General features: G+C 46.2%; 1 protein-coding gene and 1 pseudogene across 2 annotated transcripts; both read left to right on the forward strand.

Annotated features, from left to right (window-relative positions):
- Positions 1-548: 548 nt before the first annotated feature.
- Positions 549-1,484, forward strand: LOC311516009 (olfactory receptor 51G2-like; the record flags this gene model as incomplete). Its single annotated transcript, XM_084619610.1, has 1 exon — positions 549-1,484. The coding sequence occupies one exon, from the start codon at positions 549-551 to the stop codon at positions 1,482-1,484; it is 936 nt and encodes a 311-aa protein (XP_084475736.1).
- A 15,021-nt stretch (positions 1,485-16,505) lies between these two features.
- LOC311516031 (olfactory receptor 51G2-like) lies at positions 16,506-17,441 on the forward strand (annotated as a pseudogene). Its single transcript has one exon. The product of its transcript is annotated as an olfactory receptor 51G2-like (transcript).
- The last annotated feature ends 1,655 nt before the right edge of the window (positions 17,442-19,096 follow it).

A 19,096-nucleotide genomic window follows, 5' to 3' on the forward strand; every position in this document is an offset into this window, starting at 1 on the left:
AAGCATTAACTGCAAAGGAAACACCCATCAATAACAGGAAAAGCTTGTTTTTGCTAAACTCCAAGTAAGGCAAAGCTACTGTTAAAGCTTGCACTATATGCCAAATAAGAAAAATGCTGTTGAAGGCAGTGGGTTTGACAAATTTTGGTTTTCAGCAATATAAGCTCCTGTATTTTCTGTTTACACCAGAGCAGCTCCAGCTGACTCTCCCTGTATGTGCATGCTTGAATACAAGGAACCTCAGATTTGTTCTGATCCAAACACAACTCATGGTTAATTTTCCATGACCGTGTAGTTTCTTTTGGTAATCCTCAGTGGGGTCAGAGTGTAATGGCCTGTAGAATGTGGTGTCTAACAGCCTCTTCTTCATATTCCAACCTATTCATAATGACTACAGCACCTCCTTTTGCTGATCTTCATTGAGCTCCTGGGAGTCTCTAGACTTGCACTGAGAGCAGAAAGATGTCTCGTTAAATATAATCTAGTCTCCTGTTCTTTTTCCTTTCAGGAAGGAAAGTTCAAAACTCTTCAGACCTGCCCAGTACATTATGTCAGCTGACAATTACACCAAATTCAAATCTGCAGTGTTCCTTCTCACTGGGATACCTGGGCAGGAAGATGTCTATCCCTGGATCTCTGTCCCCTTCTGCTTAATGTATGTTATTTCGATAGTAGGAAATTCAGTCATTCTGTTCATTATAAAAACTGATCAAAGCCTCCATGAGCCCATGTACATTTTCCTTTCCATGTTGGCCATCACAGACCTTGGTTTATCGGTATCAACTATACCAACGACACTGGGAATATTCTTATTTAACTCTAGGGAGATCAGCCTCGATGCCTGCTTTGCCCAGCTATTCTTCATCCACTCATTTTCATACATTGAATCTTCTGTGCTTTTGTTGATGGCCTTTGACCGCTTCATTGCAATCTGTAACCCGCTGAGATATGCTTCCATCTTAACCCCACCTAGAATATACAGGATGGGACTTTTGTTTGTGCTAAGATCGGTGGCCCTAATATCTCCACTGCCCTTTCTCTTGAAACGGTTCCGATACTGTCGAGCCAATGTCCTCTCCCATTCTTACTGCCTGCACCAGGAGGTCATGAAGATGGCTTGTTCAGATGTCACAGTCAACAGCATCTATGGTTTCACTATTAAACTCTTATCGGTGGGATTGGACTCGTTGTTCATCTTTTTCTCCTATGTGATGATCCTTAAAACTGTGCTGAGTATAACATCCCCCAAAGAGTGCATCAGGGCGCTGAACACCTGCGTCTCCCACCTCTGGGCTGTCCTGCTCTTCTACTTACCAGCTATTGGCTTGTCTGTGATACACAGATTTGGGAACAGCTCTTCTCACTTGCTTCAGATTATCCTGGGCTATATCTACTTGCTGGTCCCACCCCTGATGAACCCAATCGTGTACAGTGTGAAAAGCAAACACCTTCGTGCAAGGATAATTAGGGTTTTCTTCAAGTGAAGGGTGAGTTCATCACTTGGCTCCAGAACTGGTGACATGACCCATGAAAAACATGGGCCTATTCCATCCCGGGACCTTACATCCAAGATTAAATGAACTACTGATCTCCACTCTGTAGAGAGAGGTTCTGAAGGGGTCTAAGGCCTGGAATAGTGGGATAGGGTCTGTCGCCACCCACTGGTGAGTGAGGACAGTGTAGTGGGGGAAGGACACCAAGGCAGGCAGCAGCATTTAAAAATTGAATGTGTTTGTGGAGAGCCAGGGCACCAATAGGAGTCTGGCCTATAAAGAGCCATATCAGTGGCTGCTCCAACCTCAGAATTCCTCTCGATATAGACAATAAAGAGAAGGGATGTGGATGTTGTTTCCCATTACACCTGGCCTGTCCCTGTCCCGTCTCTGGTTAAACATTGAGGGGCCATGAAAAAAGCTGCAGGGCTGTTCTGCAGTTGCAATCCTGGCCCTTCCTGAGCGCTCTGGGAGCTGCGTGATCCATGGGGGTTGCACCAGCTGTGGGCATGGGCTATTCAAGGGGCACGGACACCCACCCTTTCCCCACGCCCTCAGCCAGGTCCTTGTGACTAAGTCATGTCAGAGACATGATTAACACCAGAGCCCCAGGAGAAGCCATGGTGGCAGAGCTGTTGATGGCTCTGCATACAGCACACATGCTGAGCCCCCTCCCCACCAAGGCAGAGCAGAGCTGCATTGTGAGTGAGTGTCTCACACACAGGAGTCCTGGCAAGAGACTCAATCCCAGATTCCCTCCTACTCCTCCCCTCTGTTTCCCCTGCTGCAGGGGTGGAAATGGTCCTCAGCCCCCACATAGAGGCACAGCTGGCTCCTATCCCAACCCAGCCCATTCAGTGTAGGGTGGCCACCTATTCAAAAGACAAAAGCGAGACATATATAGAAGCCCTGTCCCCTCTGTGACCCTGCCCCTGCCTCTCTTCTGCCCCATCATTTTCCCCAAGACCCCATCCTTGCTTCTCCCAAATATACGAGGCTCCACCCCATCTCCAAGACAGAAGCCAGTGTCAGGCCATGGTAAAAGCAGCCCAGTGAGCTAGAGCAACTATGAAGAGCTCCAGACTCTCTGCCTACCCTGGGCAAGGAGCTGGGGGCCCAAGAGAAGCCCCCAGCCTGTGTTCCCGCCTCCCATGATGTTCAATCCAGGGATGGTGGAGAGTCTGAGGCTCCTCACAGCAGCCTGGGCTTCTGAGACAGTTCTTAGCATGGGCTGGTTCTGAACTGGCCAGGGTGCAGAGCCTCAGGGGAAGTGGAGGAGAAGGGGATAGGGCCTAGTGGGAAGAGATGGGGCAGGGTCTGGGGCCCCAGGGGAAATGGAGATGCATGGGGCTCAGCAAGCCTGAACCAAAGCTGACCCCCATCAAGCAGAATGGGGAGAGTATGAGTAAAAGAAAAGGATGCGGCTGTGTCAGGGTCCCACAGAGCAACACCTCTGGCATTGGTCTATAAAAGGCTGCCTACTATAGCCTCCTGTGACAGCTGGCTTCTGGGAAGCCCCTTGATTCCTGCACCTTTGGCCAGTTCTGGTTCTCTAACTCAAGATCAAAGCCTGTCTAACTTAGGTTGCAGCGATCAGTGTAGATGTGTGACAGCTGCCTGTTATTTTAAAAACGTTTTCTCTAATGCTTTGTGCTGTTTGCTAATAAACATCTTTGTTTTAAGGAGGCTGGGGGTGACTGTATAGTTCTGGTCACAAGCTCCCGAAGGGAAGAAACTGAAGTGTCCTGTCGGACCTGCTTGATAATAAGCGTTTAGCATACATGCGGTGTTGTAGCCAGCTCAAAGAGTGAGAGAATTCTGAGATTCCCTGCAAGAGTGGAAAGAATCTGGTTTACAGGGTAAAGAGACCATATATCCTGGTTTTACTGTGACAATCCAAATTCCTCTTAGCCAGCATCTATCCTTGTTGATTGCTAATCAGCATTCAGAGGAGCAACTTGTTCAAGTTGCATCCAATATAACGATCCACTCAAAACAAAAGTAATGGATGTTAGAACAATCTAATGTCATTAATATGTATGCATATGTCACCACATACAAACATACCAGCCTCTGGAGTAAGTGCACCCTAACATTTTTGTGGGTGGGGAGAATAAATTTGGATCTAGAAGGAGGGCCCGAGCACCCATGCTCTATAAGAAGGGGTGACCCAACTTGCCAAGAGAACTTGTTTTTCTGCACTTCTGAGCTTCTGAGTTCCAGAGCTTATTTACTAAGTTTTCTAAGCTCCATGCTTCTTCATTCTTCATTTATGAGTTTATTAGTCTGTTCATTTTAATTTTTAAGCTTGAAATCAGTTAGTTATGTGAAAATCTAAGTTAGCTTCAATAGCTCTTAGCTTTACCTTCTCCTAAGCTCTGTATCTTCCACTCAAGAATTGAGGCATCTGAACCTTTGTCTCGTACCACCAAGTTATCAAGGAAGGGTGTGAATATATATTAAACAAAAGCTTTATAGTGTATAATATATCTTTAGAATAATAGTGCTTCCTTTGTAACTCTGAATATTTTACCATTTAGTTACTATTTGAGTACTATTCCATTTTTCTCAATAAAAGTTTTTAAGATGATATTTGTCTCAGTGTGAGTGTCCTGTCATACCCCCAAGGGTCCTTTGCAAACTGTGTGTAACCTGATTCTGGGACAAGAAGCTTATTATCTTCTGATGAGATTAATTGGTGAACCTATAACCCATACTATCAAAATTAATAATATTAACCTCCTAAAATCAGGCAACACCCAGGATGACTGTGAGCCACCAATGTGTTGTGGCTGTGAACTAGGTAGATGAGATCCTAGAATGTGTCAGTTGAGATAGGGACGTATTAATATCCTTGTACAAGGCACCAATGAGACCCCATCTGGCAAACTGTGTAAAATTCTGGTCACTCCTATTCCAGAAAGATTAATTTAAACTGGAGGACGTGTAGAGAAGAGCTCCTAGAATGGTCAGGGCAATGGAGGACCTGTATTATGAGGAGAATAAAAAAGCTTGGTTGGTTTAGCCTAACAAAATACAGGCTGAGGAGGGATTTGAGTGCTCTATTAGTATATTGGGGAGTGGTGTGTGTTAAACACCAGAGAGGCAGAGGAGCTTTTGAAGCTAAAGGACAGCACTGGCAAAAGAACAAATGGGGAGAAACTGGCCAGTAGTAAACTGAGGCTGGAAAGGAGAAGAAGGTTTCTGACCATCCAAGCAGGGGGGTTATGGAACCGCCGCCCAACAGAAGCAGTGTGGGGAAAACAAGTCAGCTGGTTTAGGATAGAGCTTGACAGATTTATGCACCGGATGATATGCTGGGGGTCACCTGCCATAGCAGGGAAATGGGCTCATTGACCCAGGAGGTTCTTTCCAGGCCTATGTCCCTATGGGTAACATTAGCCCATTTTATGTCACAATGAGAGCTCATGTGGAGTTGCTTGTCCACTATGACTCTGCTCTGTGCCCTGGCCAATGGATTTTTCCCTCAATAGGTTCAGGGGAAAGCATGACTTTGTGTCATCATCTGGAAAAGGAGTTGCTCTTGGGTTCCTGTTTAGTGATATGACAGGAGTTTAATTCCCTGAGTTTCTGGTAATCTCAGCATGCTGAGCTGCCAGCCGCTCCATCCCCAGCCACTAGCCCCAGAAAGGAAGGATGTTTCAGGGGTTAAAGTGCTAGCCTGGGACTCAGAGGAACTAGCTTCCTTGTTGGAGTATGTGTATATATATCTATATCTATATATATCTATATATAACCTATATATCCATGTAATATGTTACAGGTCATGGTGCCTAGTGTGGTTGGAGTGTGTCTGGAACATGAGTGCATGACCTGCGTTGACCTGCATTTTGGAAACCAAAGTGAGAACTTAAAGGTCAAGTGGTCAGAACTCTCTTTGTATTAAACATTTTTGTTGTGTGTCCTTGGAAAAAGTGGAGAGTCAGCAGATAAGGAAACAACACCAGATGGACTGCTATGGATAAGAACTGGAGGAAATGGTATTCCTTAGATAATGGTGGCCTGCCCAGGATTGTCTCTTTGGAATTGCATGGGTAAAAGGCCGAGTAAACAAAGGCAAAGGACTGATGACACAATGGAATGGACTATACATGATTGCCTATCCAGGAGGTACAACCATGGGAATCTGGAGTAGGAGCAGAAAGGTTATTTAACTCCTGTATTTGGCACTGTTGTGAGCACTTCTGGAATAGAATAGTGTTTCCTTTTCTCGTGTCTACAGTTCAAGAAGGGTGTTGATAAATTGGAGATGGGTCAGAGAAGAGCCACGAGAATTATTAAGGGATTATAAAACCTGCCTTAGAGTGATAGACTCCAGGAGTTCAGTCTATTTAGCTTAACGGAGAGAAGGTTAAGGGGTGACTTGATCACAGTCTGTAAATAACTACATGAGGAACCAATTTTTAACAATGGGCTCTTCAATTTAGCAGAGAAAGTTATAGCACAATCCAATGGGTAAAAGCTGAAGTTAAACAAATTCAGAATGGAACTAAGGCCTGGTCTACACTGACAAGTTGTTGTTTTTTTTTTTTTGGCCAAATGGCAGCTTTTGTGCCTGAAACAGCAGACATGTAAACACTGAAAAAACATTTTTTGTGCGGAAACTCCTCAATTGTATCTCTGTAATAAAACCCACCCCAGGAGAGTCACAAGGCTTTTTGCTCTGAGGCTGTAGCACCATATTGCCAGTGTAAACACTGTGTTTGATATTAGCTCTGTTATTGGTCTCTGGAAGGTACCACAATGCCCATCCTGACCACTCCAGTCAGCAGTTTCAACTCTGCTGCCCTGCCCCCGGGTGAGCAACTATATGCCCCTCCCCTATAAAGAATTTTGAAATCCCACTTCCTGTTTGCTCAGTGTGGAGAGCTCATATTTTATCTGTCCAGCTGACCATGGCAACTCCACTCAGCAAACAATCTCCTGCTTGGACCACTCCTAAGCTACTGGATCTGTTCAGTGTTTGGGGAAAGGAGGGTGTCCAGTCCCAGCTGCACCCCAGCCGTAGGGTTTTTGATACTTTGAGCCAGACTGCACACAACTTGTGCGAAAAGGGATATGACAGTGATATGATATGCAGTGCAGAGCAAAGATGAAGGAGCCAAGGCACGCCTTCTGTGTGGCGAGGGAGGCAAAAACCTTGCTCCAGTGCTAAGCCTGCCATTTTTATAGGGAGTTGGGTGCTATCATAGGTGGCAACTCCACCTCCAACTCCAAGAGCCCATTGATGCTTTGGTGGTTCTGGACCCAGTGGAAAGTGGACCTAGCCAAGAGGAGGAAGTCATAGATGAAGAGGTGGAAGCTGAGGAAGATGTGGAGCTGTTCTCCACTCTGGAGGTGTCTAGCCAGTCTCTGCAGTTACTCTTTGGTGAGTCAGAAGAAGGAGAGGAGACCCCTGGTAAGTGGTTTTGCTTTGTGAAGTTCTGAAGCAGGTCGAGGGCAGAGAAATGTACAAGGCTGGCTTGTTTCTGTGTGCTGGGCATTTCCTCACACAGCTAAGCAGTACCGTGGAACAGAAAGTTGATACACTCTGAGATTTCATGGGAATCCTCCACAGAAATCTCTAGGAAACTTTCCTGGGGGTACTCATCTATCCTCTGCCACAGGTCCCTGGGCAGAGTTAGTTTATTCATTGCCCCACTGAGAGACACTTTCCTGTACCATTCTGCAATTTCTTGGGCAGGGACCAAAATTGCACACAGGAAAGCAGCATAGATCGGAAGCCACAAGCGTGTAACAGATGCACCCTTGCTTCCCTGCTTACCCTCTGGAGTGAGATATCTTCCATAGTGACCGCCCCTTGTCGGCAAGTTGAAAGTGTTATCCCTCATAAGTTCCATGTGACCGTTTCACATTGCTTTTGTGCAATAAACCCCTGCCCCTAGGTTCACTCATAATTCCTGGGATCTTCTGGCTCATGTGTGCTAGCCTGGTCACGGAGAAAGAGATAGGTATGTTACCAGTGATGTATTTTAATACAGTGTATCAATGCTCAGTGTGTAGCTAACAAAAGTGCTTCTGTTAATTGTTGCTTGTAGCTCCACAGAAAGCCATCCTCCCACAGTAGCCGAGCAACTCCACCAGATAAGAAAATGCATGAGATTCAGGAAGGAAGACATGTTCCGTGAGGTGCTCCTGTTCTCAGAGACAGAAAAGGGAAAGCGAGAAGTGCGACAGAAAAGACAATTATGGGTTCCATAGGGACACGACGGAGAGGCTGATAAATGTTTGGAGCACCAAACTGACATGATGCAGTTCCTCCTTATGCTTCAGACTGACCAGATGTGTGCCTACCCTCCTCTTCAGCAGATGAATTCTTTTCTGCCCACTCCTGAAACTTCCCCTGTGCATCCTATCCACTTTCTGGCACTTTGCACTTTCCTCCACACTACATCTTGGCCGACTGCTTTTAAAATGAAACTGGACTTACACTCACCTATGATAATAAGCCCCCCAGTACATTCTCTCCCCCACCTCAAATTAGAGTGTGTATGTGTGTGCGTGTGGTGTTGTGATTTATTTGGAAATAAAAGCAATTTTTTTTTCAATTGTAAATTTCTTTATTTGTTTCCACACAAGCTATGATACCTCATGGCATGTGCAATTCAACAGACACTTTTAATAATTCCTTAAATTGAATCCTAGGCCTTAACATTCACAACTGCTTCCTAGCATACCAAATGCAATTAAGCATCACAGTCTCAACATAGCAACAAACATTACTTGTTTTCACCTTTGAAGTGTTGCCTCAAGGCATCCCTGATTCTTATTTCCCCATGTTCCACCCCTCTAATAGCCCTGGTATCTGGCTGCTCAAAATCAGCAACCAGGAATCCATCCTCAGCAGTCCACCCCTGAGTAAACCTGCCTCCCTTCCCTTCACAAATATTATGCAGTGTGCAACACACAGCTATAACTGTGGGAATATTTTCCTCATTCAGGTGTAGCCTTCCATAAAGGCATCACCAGTGTACCTTTAATCAGCCAAATGCATATTCAGCAGTCATTCTGCATCTACTCAGCTTGCTGTTGAATCACTCCTTCCTACTATGCAAGTTTCCCGTGTATGGCTTCATAAGCAATGGCATTACCGGGTATGTCAGGTCTTCCAGGATCATTACCAGCGTTTCAACTTTCCCTATGGTGATCTTCTGATCTGGAAAGTAAGTCCTTGCTTGCAGCTTTCTGTACAGGCCAGTGTTCCTAAAGATATGTGCATCATGGATCTTTCTGGACCAGTGTGCATTAATGTCTGTGAAACACCCACATTGATCCAAAAGCAGCTGCAAAACCATGGAAAAGTACCATTTCTGACTGATGTGCTTGATTGCAAGATAGTCCGGTGCCAGAATTGGAATATGTATGCCATCTATCACCCTCTGCAGTCAGGGAAACTGATTTCCACAAAGCCATCCACAACGTCATGCTTGTTTCCAAGAGTCATGTCTTTCACAGTAGGATGCAATTAATGGCCTGGCACACTTGCATTAACACAGCCCTAGTGGTCAATTTCTCCATCCCAAACTGGTTGGCAACCAACTGGTAGCAGTCTGGAGTTGCCAGCTTCCATACTGCGATTGCCGCACACTTCTCCACTGAGAGGACAGCTCTCACTCTGGTGTCCTTTCACTGCAGGGCTATGGCGAGCTCAGCACACAGTTCCAGGAAGGTGGGTTTCCACATCCAGAAGTTCTGCAGCCGCTGTGCGTCATCCCAGACTGCATAACAATGCGATTCCACCACGCAGTGCTAGTTTTCTGAGCCCAAAAGTGACATTCCACTATGTTCAGCAGCTCCATGAATGCCAAAAGCAATCTAGTGTTGCTGCTTTCCATGTCGGACACCATGTCAGGCAACCATGACTGCTGTTGTCTTTGTAATTTCAGGAATAACTCCACTGCCACTCATGAAGTGTTAGTGAGAGCGAGCAGAACAGTGGCGAGCAGTGTGGGATCCACACTTGCAGATAGATGTGGCCGGGAAAGCAGAAAACAAAGGACATTGAAAAATGCCCTGAACTGAAGATGGAAGCACATGGCATGCTGGGACAGAAAGCTATGCATTATGGGGCATTGAGCCTGCACCCATGATGCGCCACAATTCCCTCTGCTCTCCTGCAAGACGTAGCAGCAGAAGGGGGAGAGCTGCATTATGGGATAGCTACCCACAGAACACTCCTTTCATTGGAAATGCAAGTTTGAACATGCTATGCCACCAGTGGAAGACGATGTGAACACACAACAGTGGTTTTCTTTAAGTGCTTTCTTATCATAGAATATCAGGGTTGGAAGGGACCTCAGGAGATCATCCTGTCCAACCCCCTGCTCAAAGCAGGACCAATCCCCATTTTTGTCCCAGATCCCTAAATGGCCCCCTGAAGGATTGAACTCACAACCCTGGGTTTAGCAGGCCAATGCTCAAACCACTGAGCTATCCCTCCCCCGAGCAATGAAACGCTCAGCGGAAAGGCTTCGCCAGCGTAGACATACCCTAAGGTGTATTTTTTTTTTAACAGTGAGGGTAGTTAACCTTTGGAAGAATTTATGAACGGCCGTGGTAGATTCTCCATCACCAAGAATTGTTAAATCAAGACAGGAGGTTGTTTTAACAGCTCTGCTCTAGGAGTTATTTTGGGGGCAAGTCTCTGGCCTGTGCTAGGCAGGGGGTCAGAATAGAGGATCACAGTGGTACCTTCTATCCTTGAGATCTGATCAGTGGTGTTAGTAGCATGGCTCTACTGCACAGCGTGTTGTACTGATAAATATGTTACAGATCGCGAGGCGCTCGGATGTTACAATAATTGGGGCCACAGCTAAGTGCCTTAGAGAGATTTCAGCTCTGTGAGCCCCATAAGGACCATTTGGTGCATTGGGTGGAGAACGTGAACTCTTCCCAACACCCCTTGGAGATGAAGCTTGTCATTAGCACAGCACCCTTTTGAAGAGGGAGTTCTTGGCCCCTTCTGCAGCCCGGCAGTAAGAGGGGGAATCAGGACGTGCTTTCAGAGAGTGAAGGATCTGGAGAGTGTTGCCTGGCTGAACAGAGCCCTGATGGGCTGCCCCTTGGTCTGATCCTGACACCCATACCCACTCCACGAGCAGTGAGAGCTGCTGTAGAACTGGAGATCGACCTCACTCTCTGAACCCAAATTTCCAAGATCAACAAGTTTGGGGATCACTGGATCTGGGGAGGGGGTTGTTTGTGTCCAATGTGGAGCTAGCAGCAGGCACCTGGAGCTGGGCTGGAGTCATGCCATTTTCTATTTAAAATGTTCATGGCCTTGCTTAGCCGGTGTGTGCATGTCTCATGCTTGAGAAAGAGGAGGAGATCCTCTGAGCTGTGCCTGAGGAACCAGTGACTTTGCTAGCCCATCCATGTTATGTCCGGTTGTCTGTGGCGTAACCTTCATCCTTACCAATGGGGACTCTGCAGCCCAATGCAGAGGAGCAAAGCATCTCTGCCACTGATGGACTGTGTGACCAGAAATATCCACTAACTAACCCTCAGTGCTTTCATTTGTGGATGCTCCACTTGAGATATGGCCAGCAGTACCAACTCCTGAGATTTTATAGGAAGTATTGCACTATTTCCTGTCTTTCTGAAAGCCTCAACATCTGGGGTCAAGAGACCACACAGGAATCTCAGATTTCAGTTTCCTTAGAAGAGTTTATTTTAAAAAGTGTGTTGCAGAAAAGCTAGAAGCCCCGAATCAGGTGACCCCAAAGGCTCAGAAGCCAAATGAAAATGAACCCCACATTAGCATATTTTAAAAATTTATTATTTTAATCCAGTGTTTTGGGGTGTAACTCATACTTGTTGAACTGGACTGGGTGATAATGTGCACAAAGTTCAAGAGATCTGAAGGGCAAAAGTAAAAAAAAATAACAGTAAATATTTTTCAAAGTACATCAGAAGCAGTAAGCCTGCCAAACAATCAGTGGGATTACTAATTGATCAAGGTGCAAAAGAAGCACAGAAGGGAGGTAAGGCTGTTGCAGAGAGGCTAAATGAATTCTTTGCACATCTCTTCACTGCAGAAGATGCGAGGGAGATTCTCAGTCCTGAGCTATTCTTTTTCAGTGACAAATCTGAGGTGTCAATAAAGGAAGTTTTAGAACAAACTGACCAATTAAACAGTAAAAAGTCACCAGGACCATATGGTATCACCCATGAGTTCCGAAAAAAATCTCAAATGTGAAATTGCAGAAATACTAATTGTGGTATATAGCCCATCACTTAAAACAGGCTCTGTACAAGATGACTGGCACATAGCTAATGTGATGCTGATATTTTTAAAAGGCTTTAGAGGTGATCCTGACAATATAGGCTAGTAAGCCAAACTTCTGTACCAGGCAAATTGGTTGAAACTATAGTAAAGAACAAAATTTCTTTTCAAGGGTCAATAAGCGTCTGGACAAGGGTGATTCAGAAATATAGTGTGTTTGAACTTACAGAACGCTTTTGGCAAGGTCCCTAAAGGCTCTTAAGTGTCTTAATAAGCAGTCATGGGATAAGAAGGAAGGCTCTCTCATGGATCAGTAACTGGTTAAAAGTTTGGAAACATAAGGTAGGAATAAATTATCAGTTTTTAGAAGAGAAAGAGTTAAATAGTGTCTTACAGAGATGTGCACTGGGCCCAGTGCTGTTCAACATATTTATAAATAATCTGGAAAAAGGGGTAAACAATGAGGTGGCAAAATTTGCAGATACAAAACTACTTAGTATACTTAAGTCAAAGGAGATTACAAAGTGTTACAAAGGGATCTTACAAAACTGGGTGACTGGGAAACAAAACAGTGGATGAAATTTAATGTGGATAAATACAAAGTAATGCACTTTGGAAAACATAATCCCAACTATACATAGAAAATGATGGGATCTAAAGTAGCTGTTACCACTCAAGAAAGAGATCGTGGAGTCATTGTGGACAGTTCTCTGAAAACATCCACTCCATGTGCAGCGGCAGTCAAAAAAGCAAACGGAATATTGGGAATGATTAAGAAAGGGATAGATAGTAAGACAGAAAATATCATATTGCCTCTATATAACTCCAAGGTATGTCCATATCTAGAATAATGTGTTCTGATGTGGTCCCCCCATCTAAAAAAAAATTGAATTGGAAAAGGTTCAGAAAAGGGGAACAAAAATGATTAGGGATATGAACGGCTGCCATATGAGGAGAGATTAATCAAACTGAGACATTTCAGCTTGGAAAAAAATGAATAAGGGGAGATATGATAGAGGTCTATAAAACTATGAGTGGTGTGGAGAAAGCGAATAAGAAAGTGTTATTTACCCCTTCACAAAAACCAGGAGTCACTCAATGAAGTTAATAGGTAGAAGGTTTAAAACAAATGTATTTTTTCAAACAACACACAGGCAGCCTCTGGAACTCTTTGCCAGGGGATGTTGTGAAGGCCAAAAGCATAACTGGTCCCCAAAAAATGAGATAAATTGATGGAGGAGAGGTCCAACAATAGCTAGTAGCCAAGATGGTTCGAACTCAGCCCCATTCTCTGGGTGTCTTTAAATGTCTGATTGCCAGAAGTAGGGAGCAGACAACGGGATGGATCACTTGATAGTTGCCCTGTTTTGTTCACTCCACTGAAGTGTCTGCATTGGCCACTGTCAGAAGACAGGAAACTGGGCTAGATGGATCATTGGTCTGACCCAATATGGCCGTTCATATGTTCCTCAGTTGTTCAACTGATGGATGGGCTGCTGCAGAAAATGGATAGCTGCCATGATGCTGCCCAACTGCAGCTACCTGGATCCCCAAGAATAATTGGAGGCTTTTCATCTGCCTCTTCCTTGTAACATAAATGAAGGTTGCACTGATGGAGACTCTGGCTGCACTTTGGGTATGGAAAGGTTGAAACTTCCTGACTCATCTAAGGCTGGGTTATTGTGCCCATCAGCTACTCTAACCAGCCCTCCCATCAGTGTGCAGCCACCTCCACCCTGTACAACCCCATTTCAACAGATCCTGTGGGCAGTGCTACTCTGACAGGCCCTGATAGCACATCTCTGATAAGCCTGTGCTAGCCGGGAGTTGGAGAAGGTCCTAGAGAAGATGTAGAGGCAGAGAAATTGTGGGTGGGTGGGCCTTGTTCAGAATAAATCACTCAGATCTGTGCATAACTTTGGGGATCCCTGAATTCTGGGTCCCTCTTTTCATTCCTCAGAGAGAAGGGAAGGGACCCCGCTCCTGGAATGATCCCAGGGAAATGTCTATGTAGGGAGTCCCTGGCCTGCACACTGGGTTTGTAATGCAGGAAAGGGGTGTGCCAGGGAGTAATCAGGGCCCATATTATTATTATATTTTATTTTATTTCAGTAAGATCACAGCTGTGACAGCATCATCATTACCTCTAGGCTGCCCCTGAGGTAGCCATGTGACTAATCGGAACCGTACGAACAGTGATGACAAGCCCGGATTCCAGGAATAGAGCCTACAGCTGGGCTGGTGCTGCACTCCAGTTGGGTAGCATCATTGCGCATCCCCTGTGATTTGGCCTCCTGCAATTTGCCATTGGCAGTGATGGGGGTTACAGCTGGTGCACACTAAGTCAAGCAGCTGAGGTTCCCTGATGGCCAAGTAGGCCCCAAGGGAATGTGCAAACATGCTTCATAAAGGCAGTTCCCTCCCTATCTGAACAGATACTGCCTGCTGCCCATGCAACCTCTCTGATGACTCCTTGTCATTTAGGGTTAAGACCTATGGTCTCAGCGGCTCCCCTTCTAGCAGGAATTGGGCACGTTGGCAGGTTTCATTATCTTTAAAATGCAAAGTGAAGGGAAAAGGCTGCAAGCTGTTTCCAGTTGCAGATGTTCTGTGCAGTGTCAGAGGACTCAGCTGGGTGATTGGGGTGACTCAGTGATGGAGATGGAGGCCAGGGAACACTAGGCAGCTTGGGAACCCCTCCCCTGTATCTGCCCATGCTCCACAGTGGGTTATTCAGGCTACCCAGAAATCTGAGACTTGAAGAGAACTTAGAGTGTTAAAACCCCAGTGCCTCAAGTCAGGATTTCTCAAGAGGTCCCTTTTCTATCAGTGCCATGGGCTCTGGGCCCGATCCTGCCAGGGGCTGAGAGAGAGGAGACCCCATGGAATATCAGGTTTCAGAGTAACAGCCGTGTTAGTCTGTATTCGCAAAAAGAAAAGGAGTACTTGTGGCACCTTAGAGACTAACCAATTTATTTGAGCATGAGCTTTCGTGAGCTACAGCTCACTTCATCGGATGCATACTGTGGAAACTGCAGCAGACTTTATATACACACAGAGACTATGAAACAATACCTCCTCCCACCCCACTGTCCTGCTGGTAATAGCTTATTTAAAGTGATCATCAAGTTGGGCCATTTCCAGCACAAATCCAGGTTTTCTCACCCTTCACCGCCCCCCCCCCCGCCAAACTCACTCTCCTGCTGGTAATAGTCCATCCAAAGTGACCACTCTCTTTAAAATGTGTATGATAATCAAGGTGGGCCATTTCCAGCACAAATCCAGGTTTTCTCACCCCCCCACCCCCTTCCAAAAACCACACACACAAACTCACTCTCCTGCTGGTAATAGCTCATCCAAAGCGACCACTCTCCCTACAATGTGCATGATAATCAAGGTGGGCCATTTCCAGCACAAAGGATTCTAGGTGGACTCCTCCTGAAGGTCGAAACAGCAGACTGGACTTCTACATAGACTGCTTCCGCCGACGTGCACGGGCTGAAATTGTGGAAAAGCAGCATCACTTGCCCCATAACCTCAGCCGTGCAGAACACAATGCCATCCATAGCCTCAGAAACAACTCTGACATCATAATCAAAAAGGCTGACAAAGGAGGTGCTGTTGTCATCATGAATAGGTCGGAATATGAACAAGAGGCTGCTCGGCAGCACTCCAACACCACTTTCTACAAGCCATTACCCTATGATCCCACTGAGAGTTACCAAAAGCAACTACAGCATTTGCTCAAGAAACTTCCTGAAAAAGCACAAGATCAAATCCGCACAGACACACCCCTGGAACCCCGACCTATCTACTACCCAAGATCCATAAACCTGGAAATCCTGGGCGCCCCATCATCTCAGACATTGGCACCCTGACAGCAGGATTGTCTGGCTATGTAGACTCCCTCCTCAGGCACTACGCTACCAGCATTCCCAGCTACCTTCGAGACACCACTGACTTCCTGAGGAAACTTCAATCCATCGGTGATCTTCCTGATAACACCATCCTGGCCACTATGGATGTAGAAGCCCTCTACACCAACATTCCACACAAAGATGGACTACAGGCCGTCAAGAACACTATCCCCGATAATGTCACGGCTAACCTGGTGGCTGAACTTTGTGACTTTGTCCTTACCCATAACTATTTTACATTTGGGGACAATGTATACCTTCAAATCAGCAGCATTGCTATGGGTGCCCGCATGGCCCCACAGTATGCCAACATTTTTATGGCTGACTTAGAACAACACTTCCTCAGCTCTCGTCCACTAACGTCCCTACTCTACTTGAGCTATATTCAGAGAGATTCAAAGAGGGATGGGATGTTCATATGGCTAAGCAGAAAATTCTATTACAGTAATGAGAGTTTTTAAAAGGGTCTTGTAAGGGCTTTAAACCTTCCTGATTTATACCACAAAATATGTCTCTAATTAGTGGGTGTCAGGGGAAAACATTCCCTGGGAGCAAGTTATGTCATAGCTGACTATTGCAGAGCTTCTTGGAGCTTCCTCTGAAGCATCTGGAACTGGCCCCTGGATACTCAGCTATATTGACTACAGGTCTGATACCATCTGGCAATGCCTATCTTCTTCTTGGTGGTGAAAATCCAAGAAAATATTTTTGCTGATCTTCTTCAGCTCCTGAGAGTCTCTAGTCTTCCATTGAGATCAGAAAGATGTCTCATTAAATATTATCTATTCTCCTTTTCTTTTTCTTTTCAGGAAGGAAAGCTCAAAACTCCTCAGACCAGCCTGGTATATTATGTCATCTGTCAATGACACTAAATTCAACTTTGCAGTGTTCCTTCTCACAGAGATACCTGGGCAGGAAGATGTCTACCTCTGGGTCTCTATCTCCTTCTGCTTCATGTATGTTATTTCAATAGTAGGAAATTCAGTCATTCTGTTCATTATAAAAACTGATCAAAGCCTCCATGAGCCCATGTACATTTTCCTTTCCATGTTGGCCATCACAGACCTTGGTTTATTGCTATCCACCATGCCAACGATACTGGGCATATACTTGTTTAACTCTAGGGAGATCAGCCTGGATGCCTGTTTTGCCCAGGTCTTCTTCATCCACTCACTTTCATTAACTGAATTCTCCATGCTGTTGCTGATGGCCTTTGACCGTTTTGTTGTGATCTGTAACCCACTGAGATATGCTTCCATCTTAACTCCACTGAGAATAGCCAAAATGGGACTGGTGTTTGTGCTAAGATGGATGGCCCTAATATTCCCACTCCCCTTTCTCCTGAAACAGTTCTGATACTGTCGAGACAATGTCCTCTCCCATTCCTACTGTCTGCACCAGGAGGTCATGAAGATGGCTTGTTCAGACATCACAGTCAACAGCATCTATGGCTTGTCTGTTAAACTCTTAACCATTGGTTTGGATTTGTTGCTTATCTTTCTCTCTTATGTGATGATCATTAAAACAGTGCTGAGCATCGCGTCCCCCATGGAGTGCCTTAGGGGCCTAAACACCTGTGTCTCCCACTTCTGTGCTGTCCTGCTGTTCTTCACACCAGAAATTGGCTTGTCTGTGATACACAGATTCGGCTATAGCTCTTCTCACTTGCTTCAGATTTTCCTGGGCTATGTCTACCTGCTGGTCCCACCTCTGATGAACCCAATCGTGTACAGTGTGAAAAGCAAACACCTTTGTGTGAGAATAATCAGGGTGTTCATGAAATAAAGGGTCAGTTTATCACCTGGATCCAGAACTGCTGACACTGGACATGAAAAACATGGGCCACCTATTCCATCCTGGACACTTACATCTGAGAAGACATGAGCTACTGATCTCCACTGTGTAGAGGGTGGTTCACATGGCGTCTAAGACCTGGAGCAATGGGTGATGGGCTGTCCCCAAACACTGTTGAGGGAGGGCAATGAACTGGTGGAAGCAAACCAAGGCAGGCAGCAACATTTAAAAATTGAATGTGTTCATGGAGAACCAGGGGACAGGTGAGATGTTGGCTAATAAAAAGCCACATCGGTGGCTGCTCCAATCTCACTATTCTTGTTGATGCAGTCAATAAAGAGAAGGAACGTGGAGGTTGTTTCCTATTACACCCGGTCTTTAGCTGTTCTGTGTCCAGTTAAAAAACAAGGGGCCATGCAAAAAGCTGCAAGCCTGTTCTGCAGTCACAGTCCTGGCCCTTCCCAAGAGCTCTGGGTGCTGCAATATCAATGAGGGCTGCACCAGCGATGGACAGGGGCTATTCAAGGGGCACGGACACCCACCGTTCCCCCACGCCCTCAGCCAGGTGCTTGTGACTGAGTCGTATCAGAGACATGATTAATGTCAGAGCCCCAGGAGAAGCCATTCACACAGCGCCCCAAGCTCACCCATTGATGGCTCTGCACACCACACACCTGCTGAGCCCACTCCCCACCAAGGCAGGACAGAGCTGCGTGTGCGAGTGAGGGTCTGACACACAGGAGACCTAGCAAGAGACTCAGGGCCAGATTCCCTCCTCCTCCCCTCAGTTTGTGCTGCCCCAGCAATGCAAAGGGGTGGAAACGGGCCTCAACTCCCCAACAAAGATGCAGCTAGCTCCTATCCCAGTCCAGCACATTCATTGTAGGTTGACTCAAAAGGCAAAAGCGGGACACATGGAAGAGCCCCGTCCCCACTGTGACCAAGCCCCTGCCTCTTGTCGTCTCCCCTGAGATCCCATTCCCTGATCCTCCTCATTACCGAAGGCTCCATCCCCTGTCCAGGTCAGAAACCAGAGACGGGCCATGATAAAAACTGTCCAAGAGAAGCCCCCACCCCGCAGGATGTTCAAACCAGGGAAGTTGGTGAGTCTGGGCTCTCCACAGTGGCTCCCTGGGCAGCTCTTACCAAAATCAAGCTGAGGTCTGATCCGGGGGTGGATCATCAGGAAAAGAGGAAGAGCAGGGGGTGGGGCCTCAGGGAAAAGGAGGAGCAGGAAATGCATCAAGCCTAAAGCAATGCAGACCGCAGCAAGGAGGTCGCTGGGGGCGGGGGCTCATGGGTAAAGGAGGAAGATGGGGCCGAAAGGTAGGAGAGTCTGTTCTTTAGAGAAGACCGAATAAATATAACTCCTCAAAGGGGGCTCTTGTTTTAAATATTCCAGGCTGAGAGTAAGTCATTGCAAGGATCTTAGAAGGAAAGGCAGGGTGCCTGACTGTCTAGCTCAGGCCACCAGGGGGCACTTGATCATTACCTGTTAGGTTCACTCCCTCTGGGGCACCTGGCATTGGCCACTGTCGGCAGACAGGATACTGGGCTGGATGGACCTTTGTTCTGACCCAGTATGGCCATTCTTATGTTCTTATGTTCACTGTAGGATGGCACCCACCTGCAGGACTTGGGCAGAG

Source organism: Lepidochelys olivacea (assembly GCF_965140295.1).
Source record: "Lepidochelys olivacea isolate rLepOli2 genome assembly, chromosome: 1".
NCBI classification, from domain to species: domain Eukaryota; kingdom Metazoa; phylum Chordata; order Testudines; family Cheloniidae; genus Lepidochelys; species Lepidochelys olivacea.